The sequence below is a fragment of the Myotis lucifugus genome, unplaced genomic scaffold (assembly GCF_000147115.1).
Source record: "Myotis lucifugus unplaced genomic scaffold, Myoluc2.0 scaffold_526, whole genome shotgun sequence".
NCBI classification, from domain to species: domain Eukaryota; kingdom Metazoa; phylum Chordata; class Mammalia; order Chiroptera; family Vespertilionidae; genus Myotis; species Myotis lucifugus.
In genome coordinates, this window is record NW_005871574.1 from 57,393 (window position 1) to 71,076 (window position 13,684).

The 13,684-nt window shown below is 44.4% G+C and overlaps 1 protein-coding gene and 1 pseudogene across 1 annotated transcript; one reads left to right on the forward strand and one right to left on the reverse strand.

Annotated features, from left to right (window-relative positions):
- Positions 1–802: 802 nt before the first annotated feature.
- EEF1AKMT2 (EEF1A lysine methyltransferase 2) lies at positions 803–11,904 on the reverse strand. Its single transcript, XM_014446348.2, has 5 exons — positions 11,839–11,904; positions 10,934–11,052; positions 7,845–7,952; positions 4,920–5,136; positions 803–1,166 (listed from the first exon to the last, which is right to left on the reverse strand). The coding sequence occupies exons 2-5, from the start codon at positions 10,988–10,990 to the stop codon at positions 1,072–1,074; spliced, it is 477 nt and encodes a 158-aa protein (XP_014301834.1). The 5' UTR covers positions 10,991–11,052; positions 11,839–11,904; the 3' UTR covers positions 803–1,071.
- On the forward strand, positions 6,727–6,826 carry LOC111823516 (annotated as a pseudogene).
- Positions 11,905–13,684: the final 1,780 nt, after the last annotated feature.

Below are 13,684 nucleotides of genomic sequence, written 5' to 3' on the forward strand. Positions count from 1 at the left end.
TAAACTGTTTCTCTTGCTAATCAGCCCCCAACTAGAACCCCCTCATCCCATCTCCCTCAGGGCTCACACACGTGTAAGAGTAACTTCCTCGGCCTCACAGGGAATGAGGCCGCCAGGTCCTGACTGGGCAAGTCCTTTAAGGCGAGCGGGGAGAGGGTGCCCGGATCGACACCTGCATGGGGCAGAGTCCCCAACAACCGCCCGCCTTCGCTGGCAGCGCTTTCTAAGGCGCGTCCTACTTCCCCACTGAACTGGGCAGAACATGCGGGGGAGGAGTGGGCCTTAGCGTCAGGGCCAGAGAACCACCCTCACTCCATCCTGCACGAGCTGCCAATGTGGAGCAGCAGGAAGAAGGATGCCTGCCTGAGAGCACTGGGGAGATTCAATAAGACAACATAACCTGAAAACAACAAACACGTAACAGAACATTGTGCAAGCCTGTGACTGTCTCTTAGTCGTCTTTCTATTTATCTGTTTATCTACTTCCCGTTATCCCTCACAGTGGATAAAATACCACCAGCCACAAAATACAGCCTCAATTAGAATTTCTGGTCAACTGATATAGTTACCTGATTTTGTTTAACTATAAACATGAAGACTAGAGGTTTTCTCAGATAATAAATAAATTTTTTAAATAACCACCATTCAACCCAAAATAGTAGGCTCATTATGTTTCCTACTCTAATAAAACACCAATAAAGTTGTTTTGCTTATTACTCTGGCCCTGGAATCGTTTGGAAATCTTAACACAGAGCTATCTTCAATTCAATGTTCCCAAGGCACGAAAGTCAGGAACACAGGCTTTCTGTAAATCCATTTACTGCTTTAAAGTTGTTAGCTGTTCAGCAGGTACAGGAAAGTGTTTTTAATCAAGAAGGAAAATATTTACATTTGAAATACAAAGAACATTTGAAATTACTCCTGGCTGACCTCAGGCCCGCGCCTGCACGCCTACGCACCATGTGCATCCTGTGTACTCACTGAGCAGTTAGCTGCACCTGCATTGTCTGCCGGCTTTACTTTGATGTGGGGCTTCTTTAAAAGCTCTCTGCGTTTGTCCAGAGAAAAGTCTCACGTTTTTTGGAAAACCAATGCAGCCACACTGTTTCCAGATCGGCCTCCGAAGCTGAACTTGGGTGTTGGCAACACTTCGAAGAGTTCAAATCCTGTCGGACAAAGTTCAAATACTCTTATTAGGGACTGAATTCCACAGTTAGAAGAAGCTTGTAGTCACTGTACTTTCAAGCCCTTTATGAAACCATGTGATTCCAAACTCTGAACTGTGACCGCATTTCATTCTGTGACGTCCCAGTTCTCCTGTGTGTGTATGTGATGTGTGTTCACCCGAAACACTGAACTGAACAAGGAGCAGACGAGACTGAAAACAACCGCAGAAGAGGCTCCTTCTCACGCCTCCTCCTCCGCTTCCTGGTTGCCGGCCCTTCCCCTGCGCATCTCCTTAGCCTACGCCACCTGCCTGCAGGCAGCAGCCACCACGGGTTGAGTTCTTGCCAGGCAGCAGGCACTGTGTTGGTGCTTTATATGCACTAATGCAATTGATCCCCAGCACACACACAAAACCTTAATACAGAAAGGTCAGTAACATGGGAGTAAAAACGGATGTGTAAGATGAAGTAGCTCTGGAGATGATGTGGTGACGGCTGCACAACAGTGTGGGTGCACTTAATGCCCTGAGCTGTGCCCTTCAAGATGGTTAAGTGGCAGATCTTATGTTATATATACAGGGGTGAGCAAAAGTAGGTTTACAGTTGTAAGTACGCAAAACACAAGAATTTACTCTTGCATTATTATTAATTATTGTATTACTTATTATTATTATTAACCTACTTTTGCCCACCCCTGTATTTTACCACCAAAAAAAAGTTTGTAACCAAAGATCAAGACAAGAAACTAGTAACTTTCAAAGTAGCACAGTGTGGTGGGGAAAAAATAAGTAACTTGTAGTCGAAAGTCCTGGGTTCAAGTCCCAGCTCTACCACTTAGTGCAAGAGATGCTGGTCACATGACCTTACCCAGCATCCCCAGGTTCTGTGCCAGGGGCTTCAGACACCAACACTCCTCTCCAACTCACAGTGACTGTGTAAGGATCACAATTAGAGAATGTGGCAGTTTCCTAAGCTATAAAATAAAATAAAATTTTAACATTTTACTATTTTGTTCTATTTCTTTTAAAAAATAAGACAAGGCAGGAAGGTCACTCCCATTACCCATGTTCCCTCAGTGATGGGCAATTGGTTCAGGAATTATTTTTTCTTTTGGGGGTGTCTTCATTTTCTAATTTCCATGCCTTGAGCTTGAGCTCAAATAAGCAGCAAAAATGTTAAAGGGATATATATTATTGTATCAACTGGTCTTTTATACTTCGTTTCGTTTACATTCTAATTCATATTCTTAATCAAACTTCAGCAAATCTTAAGAAATAACTAAATATTAAAATGTTCAAAAACTAGGCACAGAAAACTTTTCCACAGAAGGACAGACGATGTAAGAACCTGATGTTTTTAACACTGGAAAATGGAGCCACTGAGGTAGATGGATGGGGACACACCTGTATTTGTTTCTGCAATTTCACTTATGCTTAAAATATTTCATAACAAAAATTTTCAAAAGAAAACAGAGCCGTTGTGACTTTTCCAGGACAAATCTTTTCCCTCCCTGGACTAGCCCCGCAGGACGGAAGCTGTATGTTTCAATGGATAACACACCAACATATGAAAAGTGGTTGCATTTCCAGAGAGACAGCAAATGATTTTAATTATTTTAATCTATATTCTTACATGTTGGGGTTAACATTACTCCTTTTTATTCATAATGAATCTGGATTACTTTTGTAGGAAGATAGGTTTTTGGCTTTTTTGTTCATTCAGTAGTTGTTAGAAGGACAAGTTCCTTGGACAGTAAATTAGAACATCTAGTATCTGGCAAATGTTTCAAGGAATCCTCAACAGATCAAATGGCAACACAAATGTTTATATAAGTAGGCTCTAAAGGAGAAGTGCACGATTCGCTTCAGTGGTTTTATGAACATTTATGTTTCAAATAAGCAAAGAACCGTAAAGGCTGGGGAAGCAAGCACTACCCTGAGCCAAGGGACCAGGGCGCATGTCCTGAGGCTGTGACAGGCCTGTGCAGGGCGGGGCAGGGCAGGGCGGTGGGGCAGGCTCCCATCCACCTCCACACCATGCTCAGAAGAGGCTCTAGCGCAGGTCTTCAGTCGGACGTCACTATTTCTCTAACATTTCCTGTGGCAACATTGAACTTAATATGTATGTGTTTTTTCTTTTACATTGATTTCAGAGAGGAAGGGAGAGGGAGAGAGAAACATCAATGATGTGAGAGAATCATGGATCGGCTGCCTCCTGCACACCCCACACTGGGGATGGAGCCCACAACCCGGGCAGGTGCCCTTGACTGGAATTGAACCTGGAACCCTTCAGTCTACAGGCTGATGCTCTATCCACTCAGCCGCACCAGCCAGGGCACATTTCGCTTAAATTCCACATTCTGCTCTAAACCGGAACCCGAGTGAAGGCCTTGGCCAGCAGCTCTCAGCACAGAGCCATGCAGCACCTGCACGGGCAGGTCCGCTCCTCATCACACACGGGCTGCCTGTCGGCGGGCCCAGGGCCGCAGCACCTGCATCGAGAGCCGGAGGCCCTGCCCACACAGCGCGCTCAGCACTTACTAAACTGCAGCTTCAGGAAGAGGAAGGCCTACTGACACGGCCTCCCGGTTCTAAAGGAAACGCCTTCACATGGAAGATAATAAAGTTAATGACAGGCAATAAAGGACAACAAATCACATGGACTTCTTGCTTTCCAGGGGCAACAGCAATGAAGCCGCTGCTCACGTGTCAAGCCTCACACACTTCAGGTTGTACGTTATGAACCTGCTAAAACCACTGCGCGCACAGGATGTGTGCTGCGTCCCTCACCCCTTACCCCTCAGCCCCCAGAAAACCACCTCTAAGCTAAGTGCACACCCGCCCATGAGCTTTGAGGTTCAAAACCTGACCACACATGTAGTGCCATCATTTATACTCCATCCTGAAAATCCCCCCATTCCTTTAAAAACCTCAATCCTAAGCTGAAAGGATTCTAAGGAAAAAACAAGCAATGGCTCGAGGTAAATTCTCAGGGAACGTTCCCAGAAAGGCCCGTGCTCTACAGGAACGAACCGGCAGGCGAGGCGTCGCTGAGAACACGCGAGGAACATGCCAAAGAGCGAAAACCATTTGTGAACAGATGACCCACTCCGTTCTCACAGAACCCCCTCTTAGGAGACACGGCACCTATACTTCGTTCATGGGGCAAAAGAGGAGCCTGTCTTGGCACCAAAAATCTTGAAAAAGGTAGAGATTCCCTCAAGAATGAACAGGCGGTATTTCTACTACCAAGTCCCTGTGTGTTGTTTCTGTGCAATGTTACCATTGTTCCATATACACGGAAACAGCAAGAAAACCCCCAATACCTACATGGCCACCAGAAAGACACGTGTATAAAATTAAAACACATGAGGCTTTAGAAACACTGCTTCCGTCTGCACGGCTGCTGGCAGCCAGGGTAAAGGCAGGAGCACAGGACATGAGCTTTCTTTGTTTGCTTCCAAGTCATAGATTATGCAGCTTAAAGAAAGAACCCAATGTTTATAGGCTCATAAATTTTAGTGCTTAACTGCCAGGATTTCTTGGAAATTTTTAGACAGGACTCTGGATCTCAACCAGTATTACTTCTTTGCTCTTTGCATATACAGTTAAAAGCATTACCAAGGTTATTAACAGAGGAGAAAAGTAGGCAATGCCCACAAATTGGAAAGTAAAACACTGTAGCACAAGGGGAAAGCCTGGTTAAGGGCATTAAACCTGAGGAAACACATGTTCAAACAGCACAGCCAATTACCTTCACAGAATTCGTTCAGCAACTCTTCCTTGGTCCAATTACAGGAGGTTATTAGGAAAAACCCGTTCGCCTTCAACACCCTGGAGAGAGAGTTCACATACTGCTTCCTCTTCTCAACTGCATTGTCAGGATTCAGGCTTATGGCATCAAAAGTCCCTTTGTCAATACAAACGTGAAACCCAGACAGCTCTGTGGGGAGATTCAGAAAGTCTTCTACCTACAGGAGAAACCAGTGCCTGGTGAGAACAGCTCCCACACAATCTTCACTGCGTTAAGAGTGATCCATGAGCACCCATTCGTTCTGATGGCAGTTTACATGCGATAAACGTATTTTCAACTTCATGGTTCACTTTTATGTGCTTCGTTCCAAGATCATTAAAGCTAAGAACAGTAAGACAACAGTGTTTCCTGGACTCCAAATCTCTACAAATGTGGAAACAAATCAAAGCCAGGTGTGGGGCCTCACGCCGCACACAACAGAGCCCGCCGTGACTTCTGTGGAAAAGTGGAGCATTGGAGATATTCTTAAAAACGACAACAATTATCGGGAGCTCAGACAGGCCCCTGGACATAAGAGGATTTTCAGCGAAGATGACAAGTTGTCTGACCTGAAGTCAGAGGGAAACGGAAGTTCCTTTGCTTTGACTCAGCAGCTCACAAAGCAGCGAAGGGACGTAACGAACAGCACGAAGCTCACGAAGCTCCATGGCTGTTCCCACCGCAATGACTTCACTTCACAGCCATCATTCACTTCAGCATCTGATACGCCCGCATCTCATTCATTCTCAGTAACGGATGACATCATAAGCACTCGAAACAGTGAGCTACCCAATTTCATAAAATATTCAAAGTAATCTGCCCATAAACTTAATTCAGAAAAGCTACTTTGAAAAAGTAATCACACAATTAGCTGATAATTATTCATATAAGCTTGATCGTCATAAATAATGTATTATCCAAAGCGCCCTTACTGTCTGACTTGAAAATGAGACCTTATGTTTGTATACATTGGAACATGGGTTTCCCCTCCCTCACACCCAAGTAGTCATTGTACCACGTCTAAGAGCTAAGTTTGGAGAATTTTCTATCCTAAGTGCCTGTATGAAAATACACATTTATTCAACAAATATTCATAAATGCAGGAATTTTTCAGGCCCTGGGGATATAACCACAAACAAGAGAGAAAAGTTCACGGCAGAAGAATATGTTGTACATTCTCTAAAGGGGAAGACAGTGACTGGGCGGGGAGAGAAATGTTTGGGAAAGGGGTCAGGAAAGGCCTCACTAGGGAGGCAACATTCACGCTGAGACTCAGTGAGGAGGAGGAGCCAAGAAGCTCACATCCGGGCAAAGCGGCTGTAGGCAGCGCAGCAGGGATGGCGCCTGGAGGACAGGCCTGACGTGTTTCAGAAGCAGAGCCGTGACTCAGCACTGGGATAAAGAGGGAAAGAGGTGAGAAGCGAGGCTGCGGAGGCCAGGCCGGGGCGGAGGGCAAGTGCAGGTTCCACCCTGAGTGCAACAGGGAAGCGCCTGGAGGCTGGGGAACAGGAAGTCCCAGCGCTGGTTTGCATTTTATTTTTTATTGATGTCAGAGAGGAAGGGAGAGGGAGAGAGAGATAGAAACATCAATGATGAGAGAGAATCATGGATCGGCTGCCTCCTGCACGCCTCACACTGGGGATCGAGCCTGCAACCCAGGCCTGTGCCCCAACCGGGAATTGAACCCTGACCTCCTGATTCACAGGTCAATGCTCAACCACTGAGCCACGCCAGTCAGGCCTGGTTTGCACTTTAAAACACCACGCTGGTGCCGCTTCGGCAGCACATATGCTAAGATTGGAACAACACAGAGATTAGCATGGGCCCTGCGCGAGGATGACACACAAATTCGTGTAGTCCATATTTTTAAAATCAATCAATCAATCAATCAATCAGCAGGCTGGCTGCCTGTGGCAGAGTGGAAATGGGGAGGCCACATAAGAGGCTACTGTAGTTGCCTGGGCAAGGAATGATGGTGGCTGGGATTTGCGAGGAAGCAGTGGAACTATCGAGGAAAGATTACGTTCCTGATTGCCTTGGAAGATAAAGCCCTGGCTGGTTTGGCTCAGTGGAGAGAGCGTCGGCCTGCAGACTGACGAGTCCCGGGTTCGATTCTGGTCAAGGGCATATGCCCAGGTTGCAGGCTCGATCCCCAGTAGGGAGCGTGCAGGAGGCAGCTGATCCATGATTCTCTCTCATCATTGATGTTCCTCTCCCTTTCTCTTCCTCTCTGAAATCAATAAAAACATATTAAAAAAAAAAAAAAAGAACCAGTCATTGCATTTGATGGGGTTCTTTTAGGAAAAGAACAAACAAAACAGAATTGGATACAGAACTTAAAGGAAAGAGAGGAATCAAGGAAGACCCCTTGGGTTTGGGTTAGTGCAACTGGTAAATGAATGGTGGTATCATTGGAAATGGGAAGGGCCTTGGGGGGATGCAGGTTTAAGTATCATTTTGGACTAAGTGAGAGATTATTAGCTATCCAAGTGCAAGTATAAAATACGCAGCTTTCATAGAATTCTAGAGCTCAGAGAAGATGCCTGAGCTAGAAATATCAATGCGAGACACATCTCCTCAGCGAGCACAGAAATAAACGAGGTATTCCTTGGTATTTCCCCACTTTATACATTTCCCAGTTTTTGATCTAGTGACTCAAACTCGGGGGTTATTTGTGTGTCTGCAGACACGAGGGCGTGGGGAACGGATGAGCACCCTTGCACACGAGGGAGAAATGACGTCCCTAGCTGACTAGACTAGACATTTTAATAGTCACTTAAAATCACTGCATTTTGGATTGTTTGACTGATATACATTAGCAACATTTACATTTTATAACTTTTATTAGAAATAAAAATAACTTATGGTAATATAAACAATACTTACCTTCAACGTAACGTTAGATAACCCTTCTTTCTCTATAATACTTCCGGAAAGCTGTATTGCAGAAGGCGAGTAATCAATGCCAGTAATATTAGAGAAACCGAGTTTTGCCTAGAGACAGAGAAGTAATTTTATACTTTAGTTTTAAAATGTTTTGATATCCTGTTTTGCCTATGAATTATAATATTCCTTTAGGACTGGGACTGTTTTATTCACTTTTAATAGACCAAGTAATGTATACCATCCAATAATCTATAATGTTTAAATTTTATTATGGAATCAACACAGAAACGAAACTGAAAATTTAAATCTATAGAATGTGACAATTCCCTTGCTTTTATATTTTATTTATTTTTCAAAAGGAAATTCATTTTCTCAAAGCCAATGAGAATACCTGTATGTATATTTCGGCCCTCAAGCAGAAAAGTATAGCGTTAATTTCAGATGTTGACATGCTCTGATTCACACATAAATCGAGCATAAATTTTACTTAACACAATTAAGTAATATGAATACATTAAACGCATATGAAATAAGTCCTTGATTTAAAAGTCCCTTTAGCCCAGCCAGCCGTGGCTCAGTGGTTGAGTGTAGACCTATGAACCAGGAGGTCACGGTTCGATTCCCAGTCAGGACACACATGCCCGGGTTGTGGGCTCGATCCCTGGTGTGGGGCATGCAGGCTGCAGCCGATCAATGATTCTCATCATTGATGTTTCTCTCTCTCCCCCGCTCCCTTCTTCTCTGAAATCAATAAAAATATATTAAATAAATAAATGGTAGAGATTGTAAGAATGGATTAAAAAAACATGCCCTAACTACATGCTAGCTACAGGAAACTGATGAGTGGCTACCTAGGGGGAAGGGTGTGGCCACACAGATGGCAGAAGAGAGGTTTCTGGGAGGAACTATCTGTATCCTGTGATGATTGTACGAATCTCTACATGTGTTAAAATTCATAAAACTGTAATAAAAAAAGAGTCAATTTTGCAACATGTTAATTTTTTCAGTTTAAAAGGAAATTATGAACAAATTCATGCCAGTAAATATTTAATTTAGATAAATGGATAAATGTCTTGAAAAACCACAAAACTGACTCAAACCCTACAAAAACATCTCCACGCCCGGAGGCTCTCACCATGATTCTTCCAAAGGCTTAAGGAAGAAACAAAGCTTCTCAAAGAATAAAAAGGAGACACGTCCCATCTCATCTTATGCGGCCAGCATAACCTTTTTACAAAAACCTTACATGAAAATTGCAAGTAAGGAAAATTACTGGCAAATTGCTCATGAAGCTATACAAATCCTAAGCAAAATACTCTAAATCAAATCCAGTAATACCTGAAAAAGATCATACACCACAATTAAACTTGGTTTACTTCAGGGAAAGAAGTTGCTTTGAACATTGAACAATCACTGAAATGATGTCAATAAAAATGTCAACTGAAAAAACTGAGGACCCCCCAAAAAATCAATCAACTCAACATTAATAGAACCAAAAAGAAAAATCAACTTATCAAAGAAGGCAACTAAGCCGAAACCGGTTTGGCTCAGTGGATAGAGCGTCGGCCTGCGGACTGAAAGGTCCCAGGTTCGATTCCGGTCAAGGGCATGTACCTGGGTTGCGGGCACATCCCCAGTGGGAGATGTGCAGGAGGCAGCTGGTCGATGTTTCTCTCTCATCGATGTTTCTAACTCCCTATCTCTCTCCCTTCCTCTCTGTAAAAAATCAATAAAATATATTTAAAAAAAAAAAAAAAAAAGAGAAGGCAACTAATCAAATTTAACGCCCATTCATGATCAAACACTCTTAATTAGGAATATAAAGGACCGTCCTCAGTCTGATTAAAAAAAAACAAACTATAAAAACCTATAGCTAACATGTTTAATGGTGAAATATTAGAAGCTTTTCTTTTATCATAGGCAATGTTACAAGGTGAGCTGCCTTCACAATTTCTATTCAACACTGTACACAGCATTTTAATAAATAAGATATTGAGGTTGGGATAGAATAAATAAAATTATTATTTACACATGACATACACTACAGTAAATTTTTACACATATACTATGGTAAACTATTAGAAAATGAAATTTAAAAAACGTAACAATTAAAACAAAAAAATCTAGGAATCAATCTAAGAGAAGATATGTAGGGTCTCTACAGAGAAAACTACAAAGTATTACCGAAAGAAAATAAAGAATTAAATAAACGGAGGAGCACATCATGTTCATGAGCTCGGAGACTCAATGCTGCAAAGATGTAAATCCTCCTGCTCCTGCAACCTCCACCCAACTCGGACACTGACTCTCCAAGCCCCTCTCCCGTCTCCCCAGATGTGTCAGTGCCCTGCCTAGAGCCGGGCTGTCCAGCATCACCCCCCCACGCTGGGCCACTCACTGGTCACCTACACGCCAGGCCAGCCTCTAGGATCCTGTGAACAACTCAAGCACAAGAGCTAAATGTTCATGTTGCCACTGCCCAGCACAAGGCGTGGCACATGGTTCTCATTCAGTACATTTCACTGTTATACACACATCCTCACACATGACACAGGAAAACCCTCCTTAGTCTTTTCCTTCCCCCACGGCAGGTGGCACAGCACGGACACATCATAGGCCCACGACAGGGACGGCACAGTCAGTGATAGAACCTGTACCAAACCCAGTTCCATGCACAAAATGCCCTGTTCCAGCCACACGCTCACCCAACATGAGGCATATGTGTCCCACTGGGGGAGCAAAAAGTCACCTTCCTTTCATACACAGAGATTTCTGGCGTCTGAGCTAGAAGGAACCAGTAGGAATCACCACGTCACAATCTTTGGGAAAGAACTGAAGCCCAGAGAAATCCAGTGGTTTGGTCAAAGTCAAGGCTGTGGCGGGAAGGGCCATGACTAGGACTCAGACCCCTTAGCTTTTCATGTGGTTCCTTCTCCCCGTCCCTGCGGCCTCCCTATTGTACCTGGTGACTCTCAAAGTAGGTGGTATGCTTGCTTTCCTACTTTAACTTAGATGGTTAGTATCCTCGATTGCAAGTTTCCTAAGTTTCATTTTAAAATTTGGCTGTAACACAGGAATACTAAAGGTACCAACAAGCTCAACCAGGAGGACACCATTTCCGGTTCCAATATCCAGCACTGCAGCATCCAAGGAGATCTTGTGTTTCTGCATCCACCTTAGGAGTCGATTCACACTCTCCTCCCCAAACCTGTTAGAAACAGAGAACTGGTTAATCCAACACCAGCGGGACAGAGCCGGGTTACAGCGACGTTCCACTGCAGCCGGTCATTCGTAGACTCCATTAAGCCGTTCTGGAAAATGAAAGGTACTAACCGTGACTGCTTAAGCTTCATCTTCACTATTATTTAGGAAAAGACACACCGAAGAATAGAGCAGAATACATAAGGTCGGAATGTTACTTATTAATGTTTCTCTACGTCAGCATTAACAATTGTATGTATTAATGGCTCAATGTTACTGCTTATTTAAAAAGGACAATTAGCCAGAACCGGTTTGGCTCAGTGGATAGAGCGTCGGCCTGCGGACTCAAGGGTCCCGGGTTCGATTCCGGTCGAGGGCATGTACCTTGGTTGCAGGCACATCCCCACTGGGGGGCGTGCGGGAGGCAGCTGATCGATGTTTCTCTCTCATCGATGTTTCTAACTCTCTGTCCCTCTCCTTCCTCTCTGTAAAAAATCAATAAACTATATTAAAAAAAAATCAAAGAAAAAATAAAAAATTAAAAATTAAAAAAAATAAATAAATAAAAAGGACAATTATAGAAAGAGAGTAATTTCCTAATGCTATCATCAAATTTAAATCCGGGTCATTAAAAGACAGAGGTTCTTTAAATCTAACAACTAGAGCCAGAATTGGTTCAAGGTTGCCAAGATTTTCAGCCCATCTCTCTTTGGGATACAAACTTAAAACATAAAGACAAACACACACACACACACACACAGTCTTCCGGATTCCACTATTTTCTGTAACTCACCAGATTTCTCCTGTGTCTCCATATTCTTGGAAAGTGTGCAGTTCTCGCTCATACACAGCATCCCAACTACAGAAATAATCAAATGCAAAGCAAGATTCCTGAGTTAAACTGAATTAAATGTATATTTCTAATAGGTTACAGAGATTTATGACGGACATTGAAAACATTATTAGTGTTATGCCCGACCTGTGTGGCTCAGTGGTTGAGCATCGACCTATGAACACATGAAGGTCACCATCCGATTCCAGGTCAGGGCAGGAGCCCTGAGTTACAGGTTCCATCCCCAGTAGGGGGCGTGCAGGAGGCAGCCGATCCATGATTCTCTCTCATCATTGATGTTTCTATCTCTCTTTCCCCCTCCCTTCCTCACTGAAATCAACAAAAATATATTTTTAAAAAGAAACTAATATTTATCTTTAAAAAGTAGCCCTAGCTGGTTTGGCCCAGTGGATAGAGTGTCGGCCTGAGGAATGAAGGGTTCCAGGTTCGAATCACCACAAGGGCACATGCTCGGGTTGCAGGCTCGATTCCCAGTTGGGGGCCTGCAGGAGGCAGCCGATCAATGACTCTCTCTCATCATTGATGTTTCTCTCTCTCTCTCCCTCTCCCGCTCTCTCTCTGAAATCAATAAAAATTTTAAAAATTTAAAAATAATGTAAAATTAAAATACATTAGTGTTATCAATGAGTTCACATAACTCAAATCTCTTACATCTCAGTGTTTAAAAAATGAAGACAGACAAGCATAGTAAGCGTACACATGTAAAGCACTTCGAACAGTATCTGACACATAAAAAGGCTGTTTTAGCTTAAAAAAAATACAAATAAGTATTTGTTCGAGGATCCCTTAGTCCCAAACACAAGTCCAAACTTCCAGTCTAAAATGTGGGGAAACGGGGATTTTTCTACCAAGTCAGTGGCTGCCCCCAATGGACCCCCCCATAGGTAAGCGCTGCTTACAGGATGTGCTAAAATGTACCCTTATTCCTTTCAAGTCCAGCTCTCCCCCCCTACTGCACCCCCTCCTCCGACTCCCCCCCCCCGCACCCCTCTCACCCCGCCCCCCGAGTTACCGCTCACCCTCACCTTTCCCCGCAGCCATTCACCCCGTCACCTACTAATTCATCAAACACTCACCGACCCTGTGTTAGGTCAGATCCCTGTCTCCCCTCCCAGGATCACCCCGCGGGTCATCCTGCGCCCCCACCTGGGCGCTCACACCCCCGCCTCGCGCCCTCGGCCTTTCCCCGCCCCAGGGCCGCCGGTCCGGTCTCCCCGCGGCCTCTCCCCTCCCCGAGCTCGCCCTCGGGGTCATAGAGCCTACACGGCCTCCCCGAGACCCTCAAGAGGGCACCCTACAAATGTGGCTGATGCAGAAGGGACCCAGTGGGGAGTGACACTGCTATTCCGCGGGCTCCTGGCAGCCATTTTCTCAGTGAGGAAGCATTTGCATTCCATAGCCTGTCTGCAAATCCAGTGGAGCCCCACAGACATGTATCTTCCCTTCTCTTTATCGCTCTGGCCAAAGTGGTTGCCAATTCCTTGAGAGAAGCACTGCCTGCAGCGCTGCCTTTGGGTTCGGATGGCCTGATGGTTTGTACCTTTTATTTGATGCTCCCCCTTTGCGTTTGGCTTGCTTTTTGGTTGAGACAACTTATTCTCAGCTTAAGCCGGGGAGATTATTAGCACATGGAAGAGAAATGACTTGTTGTACCTGTGCTCTGTGAAGTCACAGCGCCCACAGCCAGCTCTGAGTTGCATCTTGTCTGCAAATTCAAGAGCACAGAGGTCAGCCAGGATGATGTTGGTTCTGGGACCCACCTTGTGAGAAAGGCTTTGCTGAACTG

What these genes read in the sequence shown, in the direction of transcription:
- EEF1AKMT2 (XM_014446348.2), bottom strand. Translation starts at nt 10,990, where the DNA reads ATGCTGCAGTGCTGGATATTGGAACCGGAAATGGTGTCCTCCTGGTTG. An exon ending in CCTCCTGGTTGAGCTTGTTG is followed by an intron (nt 7,953 to 10,933) that starts GTACCTTTAGTA and finishes CTCTGTCTCTAG; the next exon opens with GCAAAACTCGGTTTCTCTAA. An exon ending in GCTGAACGAATTCTGTGAAG is followed by an intron (nt 1,167 to 4,919) that starts GTAATTGGCTGT and finishes TTTGTCCGACAG; the next exon opens with GATTTGAACTCTTCGAAGTG.